This window comes from Coregonus clupeaformis, chromosome 11 (assembly GCF_020615455.1).
Source record: "Coregonus clupeaformis isolate EN_2021a chromosome 11, ASM2061545v1, whole genome shotgun sequence".
Lineage (NCBI taxonomy): Eukaryota > Metazoa > Chordata > Actinopteri > Salmoniformes > Salmonidae > Coregonus > Coregonus clupeaformis.
Genome location: NC_059202.1, coordinates 9143690 through 9157626, shown reverse-complemented (window position 1 = coordinate 9157626; position 13937 = coordinate 9143690). Strand labels below are relative to the sequence as shown.

The 13937-nt window shown below is 46.0% G+C and overlaps 1 protein-coding gene across 1 annotated transcript in view; it reads left to right on the top strand.

Annotated features, from left to right (window-relative positions):
• LOC121577210 (putative adenosylhomocysteinase 3) overlaps positions 1 to 13654 on the top strand; it is a 46411-nt gene extending 32757 nt beyond the window's left edge. Inside the window, exons 8-17 of the mRNA XM_041890974.2 lie at positions 7734 to 7850; positions 7978 to 8041; positions 8159 to 8247; positions 8352 to 8422; positions 10461 to 10555; positions 10653 to 10751; positions 10883 to 10951; positions 12592 to 12670; positions 12765 to 12885; positions 13043 to 13654. Coding sequence (XP_041746908.1) covers positions 7734 to 7850; positions 7978 to 8041; positions 8159 to 8247; positions 8352 to 8422; positions 10461 to 10555; positions 10653 to 10751; positions 10883 to 10951; positions 12592 to 12670; positions 12765 to 12885; positions 13043 to 13049 — 811 coding nt within the window. The 3' untranslated portion in view covers positions 13050 to 13654. The remainder of the gene's footprint in view (positions 1 to 7733; positions 7851 to 7977; positions 8042 to 8158; positions 8248 to 8351; positions 8423 to 10460; positions 10556 to 10652; positions 10752 to 10882; positions 10952 to 12591; positions 12671 to 12764; positions 12886 to 13042) is intronic.
• Positions 13655 to 13937: the final 283 nt, after the last annotated feature.

Below are 13937 nucleotides of genomic sequence, written 5' to 3'. Positions count from 1 at the left end.
TAAACTGCCTCTCCCATCAATCCTATTAGCCAACGTTCAATCTTTTGAGAATAAAATTGACGATTTAAGATTACGGTTATCCTACCAACGGGACATTAAAAACTGTAATATCTTATGTTTCACGGAGTCGTGGCTGAACGACAACAATGACAACATTCAGCTAGCAGGCTATACGCTACATCGGCAGGACAGAACGTCTGACTCTGGTAAGACAAGGGCGGCGGTCTGTGTATATTTGTAAACAACAGCTGGTGCACAAAATCAAATACTAAGGAAGTCTCGAGGTTTTGCTCGCCTGAGGTAGAGTATCTTATGATAAGCTGTAGACCACACTATTTACCAAGAGAGTTTTCATCTATATTTTTCATAGCTGTCTATTTACCACCACAAACCAATGCTGGCATTAAGATTGCACTGAATGAGTTGTACAAGGCCATTAATCAACAGGAAAACGCTCATCCAGATGCAGCGCTCCTAGTAGCCGGGGACTTTAATGCAGGGAAACTTAAATCCGTTCTACCTAATTTCTACCAGCATGTTAAATGTGCAACCAGAGGGGAAAAAACTCTAGACCACCTTTACTCCACACACAGAGACGCATACAAAGCTCTCCCTCGCCCTCCATTTGGCAAATCTGACCATAACTCTATCCTCCTGATTCCTGCTTATAAGCAAAAACTGAAGCAGGAAGCACCAGTGATTCGGTTAATAAAAAAGTGGTCAGATGACGCAGATGCTAAGCTACAGGACTGTTTTGCTAGCACAGACTGGAACATGTTCCGGGATTCTTCAGACAGCATTGAGGAGTACACCACATCAGTCACTGGCTTCATCAATAAGTGCATCGATGATGTCGTCCCCACAGTGACCGTACGTACATACCCCAACCAGAAGCCATGGATTACAGGAAACATCCGCACTGAGCTAAAGGGTAGAGCTGCCGCTTTCAAGGAACGGGACTCTAACCCGGACGCTTATAAGAAATCCCGCTATGACCTCCGACGAACCATCAAACAGGCAAAGAGTCAATACAGGTCTAAGATTGAATCATACTACACTGGCTCTGACGCTCGTCGGATGTGGCAGGGCTTGAAAACTATTACAGACTACAAAGGGAAGCACAGCCGCGAGCTGCCCAGTGACACAAGCCTACCAGACGAGCTAAACCACTTCTATGCTCGCTTCGAGGCAAGCAACACTGAAGCATGCACGAGAGCACCAGCTGTTCCGGACGACTATGTGATCACGCTCTCCGTAGCCGATGTGAGTAAGACTTTTAAGCAGGTCAACATTCACAAGGCCGCAGGGCCAGACGGATTACCAGGACGTGTACTCCGAGCATGTGCTGACCAACTGGCAAGTGTCTTCACTGACATTTTCAACATGTCCCTGACTGAGTCTGTAATACCAACATGTTTCAAGCAGACCACCATAGTCCCCGTGCCCAAGGACTCTAAGATAACCTGCCTAAATGACTACCGACCCGTAGCACTGACGTCTGTAGCCATGAAGTGCTTTGAAAGGCTGGTCATGGCTCACATCAACACCATTATCCCAGAAACCCTAGACCCACTCCAATTTGCATACCGCCCCAACAGATCCACAGATGATGCAATCTCTATCGCACTCCACACTGCCCTTTCCCACCTGGACAAGAGGAACACCTACGTGAGAATGCTATTCATTGACTACAGCTCAGCATTCAACACCATAGTGCCCTCTAAGCTCATCACTAAGCTAAGGATCCTGGGACTAAACACCTCCCTCTGCAACTGGATCCTGGACTTCCTGACGGGCCGCCCCCAGGTGGTAAGGGTAGGTAACAACACATCTGCCACACTGATCCTCAACACGGGGGCCCCTCAGGGGTGCGTGCTCAGTCCCCCTCCTGTACTCTCTGTTCACCCATGACTGCATGGCCAAGCACGACTCCAACACCATCATTAAGTTTGCCGACGACACAACAGTGGTAGGCCTGATCACCGACAACGATGAGACAGCCTATAGGGAGGAGGTCAGAGATCTGGCCGTGTGGTGCCAGGACAACAACCTCTCCCTCAACGTGACCAAGACAAAGGAGATCATTGTGGACTACAGGAAAAAAAAGAGGACTGAGCACGCCCCCATTCTCATCGACGGGGCTGTAGTGGAACAGGTTGAGAGCTTCAAGTTCCTTGGTGTCCACATCACCAACGAACTATCATGGTCCAAACACACCAAGACAGTCGTGAAGAGGGCACGACAAAGCCTATTCCCCCTCAGGAGACTAAAAAGATTTGGCATGGGTCCTCAGATCCTCAAAAACTTCTACAGCTGCACCATCGAGAGCATCCTGACTGGTTGCATCACCGCCTGGTATGGCAACTGCTTGGCCTCTGACCGCAAGGCACTACAGAGGGTAGTGCGTACGGCCCAGTACATCACTGGGGCAAAGCTCCCTGCCATCCAGGACCTCTATACCAGGCGGTGTCAGAGGAAGGCCCTCAAAATTGTCAAAGACTCCAGCCACCCTAGTCATAGACTGTTCTCTCTGCTACCGCACGGCAAGCGGTACCGGAGTGCCAAGTCTAGGTCCAAAAGACTTCTCAACAGCTTCTACCCCCAAGCCATAAGACTCCTGAACAGCTAATCATGGCTACCCGGACTATTTGCACTGCCCCCCACCCCATCCTTTTTACGCTGCTGCTACTCTGTTAAGTATTTATGCATAGTCACTTTAACTCTACCCACATGTACATATTACCTCAACTACCTCAACTAGCCGGTGCCCCCGCACATTGACTATGCAACGGTACCCCCCTGTATATATAGCCTCCCTACTGTCACGTTATTTTACTGTATATATAGCCTCCCTACTGTCACTTTATGTCACTTTATTTTACTTCTGCTCTTTTTTTCTCAACACTTTTTTGTTGTTGTTTTATTCTTGCTTTTTTTGTTTAAAATAAATGCACTGTTGGTTAAGGGCTGTAAGTAAGCATTTCACTGTAATGTCTGCACCTGTTGTATTCGGCGCATGTGACCAATAAAATTTGATTTGATTTGATTTGATTTGATTTGATTTCGCTTCTTAAAGGAAAGGCGCTGGATTGGGCCACGGCAGTCTGGGAAGGAGAGGAGGCAGTGACGCTTCCCTATCCCACCTTCCTCGCTAGGTTCAGGGCAGTGTTTGATCATCCCATGGAGGGAAAGGATGGGGGTGAGAGTCTCCATCTACAACAGAGAGAGGCGCCCGCGTCCGAGTACGCTCTGAGCTTTCGCACGGTGGCAGCGTCTTCCGGCTGGAATGAGCGTACTCTGCGCACGGCCTTCAGGAGAGGCTTACGGGAGGACATCAAGACGGAACTCGCATGTCGGGACGACGAGATGGACCTTGATACCCTCATCACCACGTCCATCTGTCTTGATGACATGTTGAGAGAGACAGCATTCCCAACACCTCCCGGAGCCTCGACGCTCACCCCATCTGAGCTATGGAAGCCGCCCTGCTTCCGAGTCCTCACCCATGGAGGTGGGCAGCACCCCCTATACCACCACAGACCACAGATCTCCTGGCGGCTCCCTATCTAGGTGGTATGACTCCCGTCGCTGCTCCATGAGTGTTACGTCAGCTCCTATCACAAAACCATTGTTTTTACTTCCCACAACGGTGACTGGTTACTCCTTCTCTTCCATTTCTACTGCAATGATAGATTCCGGATCAGCGGGGAACCTTATAGATAGGGAGCTGGTCTCTGAATGGGGGTTGCCCACCGTGCCACTGCCATCTCTGCTACACGTCACCTCACAATAAACCCCTTGGATCAGGCACCATTACACACGTCACTCTCCCCATCACCATCACCATTCCCACACTACCGGAGCACCACAAGGAGCTGTCATTCCACATCGTCACGTCACCCCTTCACCGGATCGTCTTGGGATTGCCCTGGCTCAGACTACACAACCCCACCATCAATTGGAGCACCAAGAGGATCACAGCCTGGTCCACCTCATGCCGGAAGACCTGCCTGCTGGTGGTTTGTTGTTCCACGTCAGTGGAGAGTCCGGAGTCTGCCCTCCAGCCCAACATTCCACGTGAGTACGCAGATCTCTCCGATGTCTTCTCTTCATTAAAGGCTACGTGTCTCCCTCCTCACAGGCCCTGGGACTGCGCCATTGACCTGCTGGAGGGACAACACCCCCCGACAAGTCGCATTTACCCCCATTCCATGGCGGAGACTGAGGCCATGGAGAAGTAAGTGGCGGAGACCCTGAAACAGGGGTTCATCAGACACTCTACCTCACCTGCCTCCGCCAGCTTCTTCTTCGTGGCCAAGAAAGACAGAGGACTAAGACCATGCATTGACTACAGGGGGCTGAACGCAGTCACCACCAAGTACCGGTACCCCCTCCCTCTGGTTCCGTCAGCCATCGAGCAGCTACGAGGGGTCCGGCCCTGGACTGTTCTGGATGATGTTGTGTGTGATTGTTAATCTTTGTGTCGTTTACTCTCTTTGTTATTTCTCTTGCTCATTGTTAAGTAAACCTTGACCTTGTTAATTCCTGCGACTGCGTCCTGCCTCTTCGCATACTCAGTACGCGTCACAATTCTTCTTCTTTGGTATAATGGCGTTCGCAACAATTATATGTGCATTCCGCCACATAATATGCCATTTAGCAGACGCTTTTATCCAAAGCGATTTACAGTCATGTGTGCATACATTTTTACGTATGGGTGGTCCCGGGGATCGAACCCACTACCCTGGCGTTACAAGCGCCATGCTCTACCAATTGACCTACAGAGGACCAAGTTCTAGTGTACCACATCTTTGTTTTTCTCAGAGCAAAACTCAATTCAATGAATCCCTCTCTGATTGATTAGGAACTGGGGAAGCATTTGTTCCATGTTTCCTGGGGATAAAAGAGAGGGTTTTGTCCGACCCCCGACTCGCTAATCCTCCCCATCTGACCTCCCTGGCCTCAACTTTGGACCCAAGAGGTCAAAAGTAATCTCTAAGCCCGGGAGCAGAGAGCGAGCTGCCCACATTCCTTCAGGGGTTCATTTCGCTAACAAAGCCCGACTCTACTCCACCTGTGCCTTTAACTAACATTCATGCACTACATGCATTGGAAATATGTAGGACATTCAAGTCTTAATTTCTCTCAGGGTGTGTGTGGCCTGTGCATTAGAAACTTAAAAGGGATTTGTTCAATTTATTAAATCGGGTCACTAGGTGATGTGATAATCTCAACAATGATCACAATAACGATGTATCAAAGATGACCATGTAAATGAGCATGTGATATGATTGTGATATGGCTGTGAAATGATTGTGATATGGATGTAAAACATCCTACTGAACATGACCAAGAAAAGCAGTCTGATCCTGTTCTGTTAAACAGCATTTGTGCGTTCAGGTAGAAAGTTGTGTAAATCTCATGGAATGCTAACCTCTAAGTTTTAGAACACCTACTCATTCAAGGGTTCCTCTTCACCTTCTTACCACTCTCCACACTGTAGAATAACAGCGAAGACATCAAAACCACGAAACAACACATATGGAACCACGCAGCAACCAAAACAGTATCAAACAAATCAAAATATATTTTATATTTGAGATTCTTCAAAGTAGCCACCCCTTGCCCTGATGACAGCCCCGCACACTCTTGGCATTCTCTCAACCAGCTTCACCTGGAATGCTTTTCCAACAGTCTTGAAGGAGTTCCCACATATGCTGAGTACTTGTTGGCTGCTTTTCCTTCCCTCAGCGGTCCGACTCCCAAACCATCTCAATTTGGTTGAGGTCAGGTGATTGTGGAGGCCAGGTCATCTGATGCAGCACTCCATCACTCTCCTTCTTTGTAAAATAGCCCTTACACAGCCTGGAGTTGTGTTGGGTCATTGTCCTGTTGAAAAACTAATTATAGTCCCACTAAGCCCAAACCAGGACAAATTTCCTACTGTCCAATTGCTTGTGTTTCTTGGCCGCTTGTGTTTCTTGGCCCAAGCAAGTCTCTTCTTCTTATTGTTGTCCTTTAGTAGTGGTTTCTTTGCAGCAATTCGACCATGAAGGCCTGATTCACACAGTCCCCTCTGAACAGTTGATGTTGAGATGTGTCTGTTACTTGACCTCTGTGAAGCATTTATTTGGGCTGCAATTTCTGAGGTTGGTAACTCTAATGAACTTATCCTCTGCCGCAGAGGTAACTCTGGGTCTTCCATTCCTGTGGCAGTCCTCATGAGAGCCAGTTTCATCATAGCGCTTGATGGTTTTTGCGACTACATTTGAAGAAACTTTCAAAGTTCTTGAAATGTTCCGTATTGACCTTCATGTAATAAAGTAAAGATGGACTGCCGTTTCTCTAATGTACAGGTGGATAATAAGGATCCCCCCCAAAAATGAAAAGTGATTAAAAAAAATCCATACAAACTATCAGTAACGAAATGTTAATTAAACTAAATCAGCCTGCTTTTCTGTTTTAATCAGGTCCCTACACAGGTTCAGAAGGATCCTGTGATGGCGGGACATTTCCTGGCGACAGTAGTCCTTGCAGTGCTTCTGCTGTTCAGTCTTGGAGGCCCAAAACTTCTCGGCTGCTGCTGTGATGATGTTCAGCTTCTTGGACTTATTGGAAACTTGTGCAGTACAATTAATAACTGTAGCTATAAATGCTACAAAATCCACCTTTTTCACAATAAGTGTATCCAGATCACTTGATTTAAGTTTAACAGTTGCAACTGGTTGTGTTGCATCCACCGCCATGTCTTCTTCAGAACTATGACCTCTTGCCCCTTCAACGCTCTTCACCGCCTCCACATAGGAGATTTGCTGTACAGCCCTGTTCCTTGACACCTCAACCTCTTTCACCCTAATAGGGCACTCAGAGAATTCGGAAATATGATCCCCACCACAGTTGAAACATTTTACATTCACAGACTCTTCAATAACATATTCCTTCCATCTGCAAACACTTGACACATAAACAACAACATAAACAAACACTTGACACATGGCCAAACTTTTTACCCTTCTTGCATTGCATCTGTTTTGCATGAATGCTCTTACAACGTCTCTTATATATCCCAACTTTACATAGGGTGGTAAATACTCATCAAACATCAATAATACAGATAAATAAAACAGAAATAACACATTTTACCGGTGCCCTGCTCCGAAAATCAAAGCTGTTCACTTCATGCGTCAATATTTTCACAAGCCACAATGCACGCTCCTTTTGCTCTATAGATACACACCATATCCACACCATACCACTCCTGGTTACTTTGACTGCGTCCACTTTTCCCAACGCCTTCTTCACCATCCTTGTGACTTCAAAAGGGTTTCCCAAATTAACATCTTCATCCAAAAAACGTACTCCAACAAGGAACGATTCATCAGACTCATTTTCAACAACAATGTTAGCCCTTTTTGTTCCATTCTTGGACTCATCTTTCTCACTAACTGTACTCTACGCGCTATCAGCTTCAAACGACACTTCTGCTTCAGCCATCTCACGGTCCTCGCTGTATAATCTCTGACCATCTTAATTGGCAGCACCTGTGTCCTTATCAACCAGGCTCAGCAACTGGACAAGTTTGCTGCTTTCCCCTGGGGGAATGGAGTATGGAAGTGGTAGTGAGCTGTAGTGTGCTGTCTAAACTACCTAACCTAATCCATAACAATAGGTAATAGGGTGCCATTTGAGACACAGTGTTGTGCTAAGGTAGCAGTGTTTCCCTTCTTCCCAAGGCTGTACCAGCTGTCCAAGGCAGGGAGGCTGTGTGTTGCTGCTATGAACGTCAATGACTCAGTCACCAAACAGAAGTTTGACAACCTCTACTGCTGCAGGGAATCCATACTGGATGGGTACATATACTAAAACACACAGATGCAGAAATAACATGTGTGTTTGTGTGTGTGTGTGTGTGTGTCTGTTTGTGTGTGACCTTTTACTTTTTGTGTGTGTGACCTTTGGCTTCCCATCTCCCCCTAGGTTGAAATGGTTGACCGGTGTGATGTTTGGGGGAAAGCAGGTGGTGGTGTGTGGTTATGGAGAGGTCAGTATTGTATTGGCACCTATTAAACACCAAGTCTGAATTGTTCTCTCTATCTATGTGTTTATTCTATCTGTGTGTAAGAATGTTTCTCTTTCTACCCTCTCCTCCCCCGGCTAGGTTGGTAAAGGTTGCTCTGCCGCTCTGAAGGCCATGGGCTCAATAGTGTACATCACAGAGGTGGACCCCATATGTGCCCTGCAGGCCTGGTATGACTACAGAGGGTGTGTGTGTGTACAGAAAAAGGGTTAAGACATGTAGGTGGCAGAAGCAAGTCTTTAACTATTTGTGTTTATGTCTCTCCCTTCTCCAGCATGGACTGCTTCAGACTGGTCAAGCTCAATGAGGTCATCAGACAGGTGGACATGGTCATCACCTGCACGGGTAAGACATGATGTCATCACCCACAGAGGTAATGTGAATGGTCTAGTAAAGGGCTTAACTCTCACACAAACTATAGCTCACAAAAGTTACCTATGGAAGTATTGTGGCATTTTTTGCCTGAAATGTTTACTCTCCAGTAGGAGTGTTTTTCATGTTACCAACCCTTTCAGTGTCCTGTAACCCTAACTCTAACCTTAGCGTCATGTCGACATCACGGTTCAACCCTAACAGTCTCAACCACAACCCTAACTCTAAAGCTGATAATACACTAGCAATTTTTTTGAAGCAATATTGCTGAGCTATGTTGCCAGCAATGGTTGCTGCAAAAATTTTCCATTGAAAATTAGCAACTTTTTATAATTTTGATCGGCAGCTCCACCAGTGGGCAATTTTTAGGAATCCTCCAATCATAGCGCAGATATTGGTTATGTGATCAGTTTGCGTTCTTAAAATGTTGGAAACATGGTGGCCGTTTTTGAGCTGAAGTGAGCGAAAATGAACTCCCGTTTTGCAGTGAAATGTTGGCTATTCACCCATCAAATGTTTCCTCATCACAATATTTGATCATGATACGTTACTACATACATACTGTGTTCAGTTTGTCATATTTAACTGACGACAATATCCACGCTGGGGCATACTAACTGAGTGGCGCAGTGGTCTAAGGCACTGCATCGCAGTGCTAACTGTGCCACTAGAGATCCTGGTTCGAATCCAGGCTCTGTCGCAGCCGGCCGTGACCGGGAGACTCATGGGCGGCGCACAATTGGCCCAGAGTCGTCCAAGGTAGGGGAGGGAATGGCCGGCAGGGATGTAGCTCAGTTGATAGAGCATGGCGTTTGCAACGCCAGGGTTGTGGGTTCGTTTCCCACCGGGGGCCAGTATTTAAAAAAATATATGAATAAATAAATAAATGTATTCACTAACTGTAAGTCGCTCTGGATAAGAGCGTCTGCTAAATGACTAAAATGTAAATGTAAAATGTAATTAGCATGCTAATCAAAGCCCATGATGGGACAAATTGGCAAAATTAGCTAGCTAGCTAGCCAGATTGTTAGCAACCTGGAAGCAGGTTGAGTGGATGAACAGGGCAGGGGCAACACCGCTTTGTTGCTTGTTTGTTAGCTTATGAATTGTTGTACAGCTGTGGCAGTCAACAGGCAATAACAAGCTATAGGAGATGATTAAATAAATGGGGAAATGTTGTTTTTAATTGATCTATGCTTTATATGAAATGTATTATTCATATCCATATTGTTCATTGCTCATCATAGCTCCAATGTCTCATACCCACTCTGTTGCCAGCAACATTGCCTCAAAACCTTGCCAGTGTATCATCCGTAGCATTTTTCGCACATCTTGTTCAAATCATGTATAAGTGACTTTGTTGAGCTTCACAATCAATTTACATTTACATTTACGTCATTTAGCAGACGCTCTTATCCAGAGCGACTTACAAATTGGTGCATTCACCTTATAGCCAGTGGGATAACCACTTTACAATGTTTCTTTTTTTTTGGGGGGGTGGTATCTCAATATGAGATACTTTCAGATTATTTGGACATGATGTGCGAAAAATGCTAACATCGGTCCCATGACTTGAATGGGATTTGTGCCACAAATGATAAAACGTTAGCATGTGGAAACATTGCCAGGGAAACTAAACCAAAGCATGGATTGCTGTCATACCTTCTCCATAGACTGCTTACAGGGTAATGACACAAATGTGTAATTTTGTAATTTGGGTGAACTATTCCTTTAACCCTAATCCTAGTTTAATGTCTACATCCCTGTTCAACCATAACCCTAACATCCACCACAATCCTAACCCTAACCCTAGTGTCCACATCCTGGTTCAACCCTAACCCTCAACCACAACCACAACCCTAACCCTAACCCTAGCTTCATGTCCGCATCCCAGTTCACCCCCAACCCCCTAACCTCAGCCTCAAACCTAACGCTAACCCTAGCTCCAGCCCCAACAACCCCCCCCCCATCCTGTCAGCCTAGGTAATGATAGACTATGTTTTGTCCTCAGGCAACAAGAATGTGGTGGGAAGAGAGTGTCTGGACAGAATGAAGAACGGCTGTATCGTTTGTAACATGGGTCACTCCAACACTGAGATAGACGTGGTGAGACTTGCGTGCATGCGTGCGTGCGTGCGTGCGTGCGTGCGTGCGTGCGTGTGTGTGTGTATGAGGTTGACAGACTGTGTTTTTCCTCTGTCAGGTGAGTCTGCGGAGCCCAGAGTTGACCTGGGAGAGAGTGAGGTCACAGGTGGACCATGTCATCTGGCCAGATGGCAAGAGAATTATCTTACTGGCTGAGGTCAGTGTGTGTGTGTGTGTGTGTGTGACCACTGATCACTGGGTTGTGTGTGTGTGATTCACAGTGTGTGTGTGTGTGTGTGTGTGTGTGTGTGTGTGTGTGTGTGTGTGTGTGTGTGTGTATTCTCTCAGGGTCGTCTGTTGAACCTGAGCTGCTCCACGATACCCACCTTCATCCTCTCCATCACCGCCACCACACAGGTCTGTCTGTCTGTCTCTCACACAGCAGGGGAAGTCATGGTTGCAGCAAACACACAAGCTGTACTGTGGAGTGCTACATGTACAGTGAGGGAAAAAAGTATTTGATCCTCTGCTGATTTTGTACGTTTGCCCACTGACAAAGAAATGATCAGTCTATCATTTTAATGGTAGGTTTATTTGAACAATGAGAGACAGAATAACAACAGAAAATCCAAAAAAACGCATGTCAAAAATGTTAGAAATTGATTTTTACATTTTAATGAGGGAAATAAGTATTTGACCCCCTCTCAATCAGAAAGATTTCTGGCTCCCAGGTGTCTTTTATACAGGTAACGAGCTGAGATTAGGAGCACACTCTTAAAGGGACTGCTCCTAATCTCATCTTGTTACTTGTATAAAAGACACCTGTCCACAGAAGCAATCAATCAATCAGATTCCAAACTCTCCACCATGGCCAAGACCAAAGAGCTGTCCAAGGATGTCAGGGACAAGATTGTAGACCTACATAAGGCTGGAATGGGCTACAAGACCATCGCCAAGCAGCTTGGTGAGAAGGTGACAACAGTTGGTGCGATTATTCGCAAATGGAAGAAACACAAAATAACTGTCAATCTCCCTCGGCCTGGGGCTCCATGCAAGTTCTCACCTTGTGGAGTTGCAATGATCATGAGAATGGTGAGAAATCAGCCCAGAACTACACGGGAGGATCTTATCAATGATCTCAAGGCAGCTGGGACCATAGTCACCAAGAAAACAATTGGTAACACACTACGCCGTGAAGGACTGAAATCCTGCAGCGCCCGCAAGGTCCCCCTGCTCAAGAAAGCACATATACAGGCCCGTCTGAAGTTTGCCAATGAACATCTGAATGATTCAGAGGAGAACTGGGTGAAAGTGTTGTGGTCAGATGAGACCAAAATCGAGCTCTTTGGCATCAACTCAACTTGCCATGTTTGGAGTTGGAGGAATGCTGCCTATGACCCCAAGAACACCATCCCCACTGTCAAACATGGAGGTGGAAACATTATGCTTTGGGGGTGTTATTCTGCTAAGGGGACAGGACAACTTCACTGCATCAAAAGGGACGATGGACGGGGCCATGTACCGTCAAATCTTGGGTGAGAACCTCCTTCCCTCAGCCAGGGCATTGAAATTGGGTCGTGGATGGGTATTCCAGCATGACAATGACCCAAACTTAATGACTTGGAGAAGATCTGCAAAGAGGAGTGGGACAAAATCCCTCCTGAGATGTATGCAAACCTGGTGGCCAACTGCAAGAAACGTCTGACCTCTGTGATTGCCAACAAGGGTTTTGCCACCAAGTACTAAGTCATGTTTTGCAGAGGGGTCAAATACTTATTTCCCTCATTAAAATGCAAATTAATTTATAACATTTTTGACATGCGATTTTTTGTTATTGTTATTCTGTCTCTCACTGTTCAAATAAACCTACCATTAAAATTATAGACTGATCATGTCTTTGTCAGTTGGCAAAAGTACATAATCAGCAGGGAATCAAATACTTTTTTCCCCTCACTGTATGCACTATGAGAAGCGACTGGCCTTTGTAGCCACACTCTCTCTGTAATTTAATTCTGTTCTAGGTATACTACTTCTATAACATAACGTAATGCCCTCAGGCGCTGGCTCTGATTGAGCTGTACAATGCCCCAGAGGGACGATACAATAAAGACGTCTACCTCCTGCCAAAGAAGATGGGTAAGACACACCACCTTACCTACCTACTGCTTCGTTACTCCGGTTTTGACAGGGTATAGTGTGACTGTGTGTGTGCCTGCATGCGTGTTTTCAGATGAGTTTGTGGCCGGACTCCACCTGCCAACGTTTGACGCCCACCTCACAGAGCTGACTGATGAGCAGGCCAAATACCTGGGCCTCACTAAGAAAGGACCCTTCAAACCAAACTACTACAGGTGGGGAAACTCACACACACACACTCACATCTGCACTTGCCTACTCTCAAGCATATTATGCACATATATACACTAAAAGCAGAAATGAACATGAACAGTAATGTAATTTGGTGTTACAGTATGTTCCTGTGGCTAACAGTGAGTGTGTTCATTGCAGGTACTAATCCATGGAAGTGAAGACCAAAGATACACCAGAGCACCACAAACACATGTGTGGCTCAGAGGGAGGGAGGACCAGGGAGACCTGGCTCAGATTTGTGTTTGTGGGGCAACTATAGCCCAGCGCTGATGTGTAACACCCCAACCATGATGGTCTGACTGACCTTTAACCCCTGACCCCTGCTGAGCCATCTGACCCATATAGATAGAGGACTCTAGTGCCCAGAAGCCTGGGTTTGGAGGAGGTGTACGTGAACTTGTAATAGAGAAACACAGATTATCAACTTTTCTATAGATTTTAATCTTACTTTCAGTTACAAATCTTTCAAAAGATATCTAAATAATGTTTCAACTTTCTGAATGTAAACAAAAGCAGATAAGCAATAACCAAAAGGTAAAAGATTAATACAATTTTAATTTTACATTTTTTTATTGTATTTTTTCAAAGATAAAGTTGTGACCCACCTGCTAGTCAGTCTCATAAACTCCTCTCCTCAGACAAACAGCTGGTGTTTGTGTCTCTGTAGTTCTAACTATGCCCACCTGGTGGTGCAATGACGCCCCGCCATTACTTAAGCACGTCATCCCTAATTAAGGTGCCATCGGCCGCCTGTGGAGTGTAGTGTGTGTGTGTGTGTGTCTTTGGGAAGAGCACAGTCAGCACCCCCCTCCCCCCCCCCCCCCCCTCCCTCCCTCTCTCCGCCTTCCACTCTCTCTCTCTCCTATCCATCAGCACTCATGGATAATGATCCTTCAGACAGATGATTATATCATGTTCTAAAGTGTTTATGGGATAATGTTGGAAGAAGAGGCAATAAGATAGCTGTGTGACCTGTCATTTTAAAGCAGTGCTTTAGAAGCCTCAATGCTACACAGTATTACCTAGACACAGA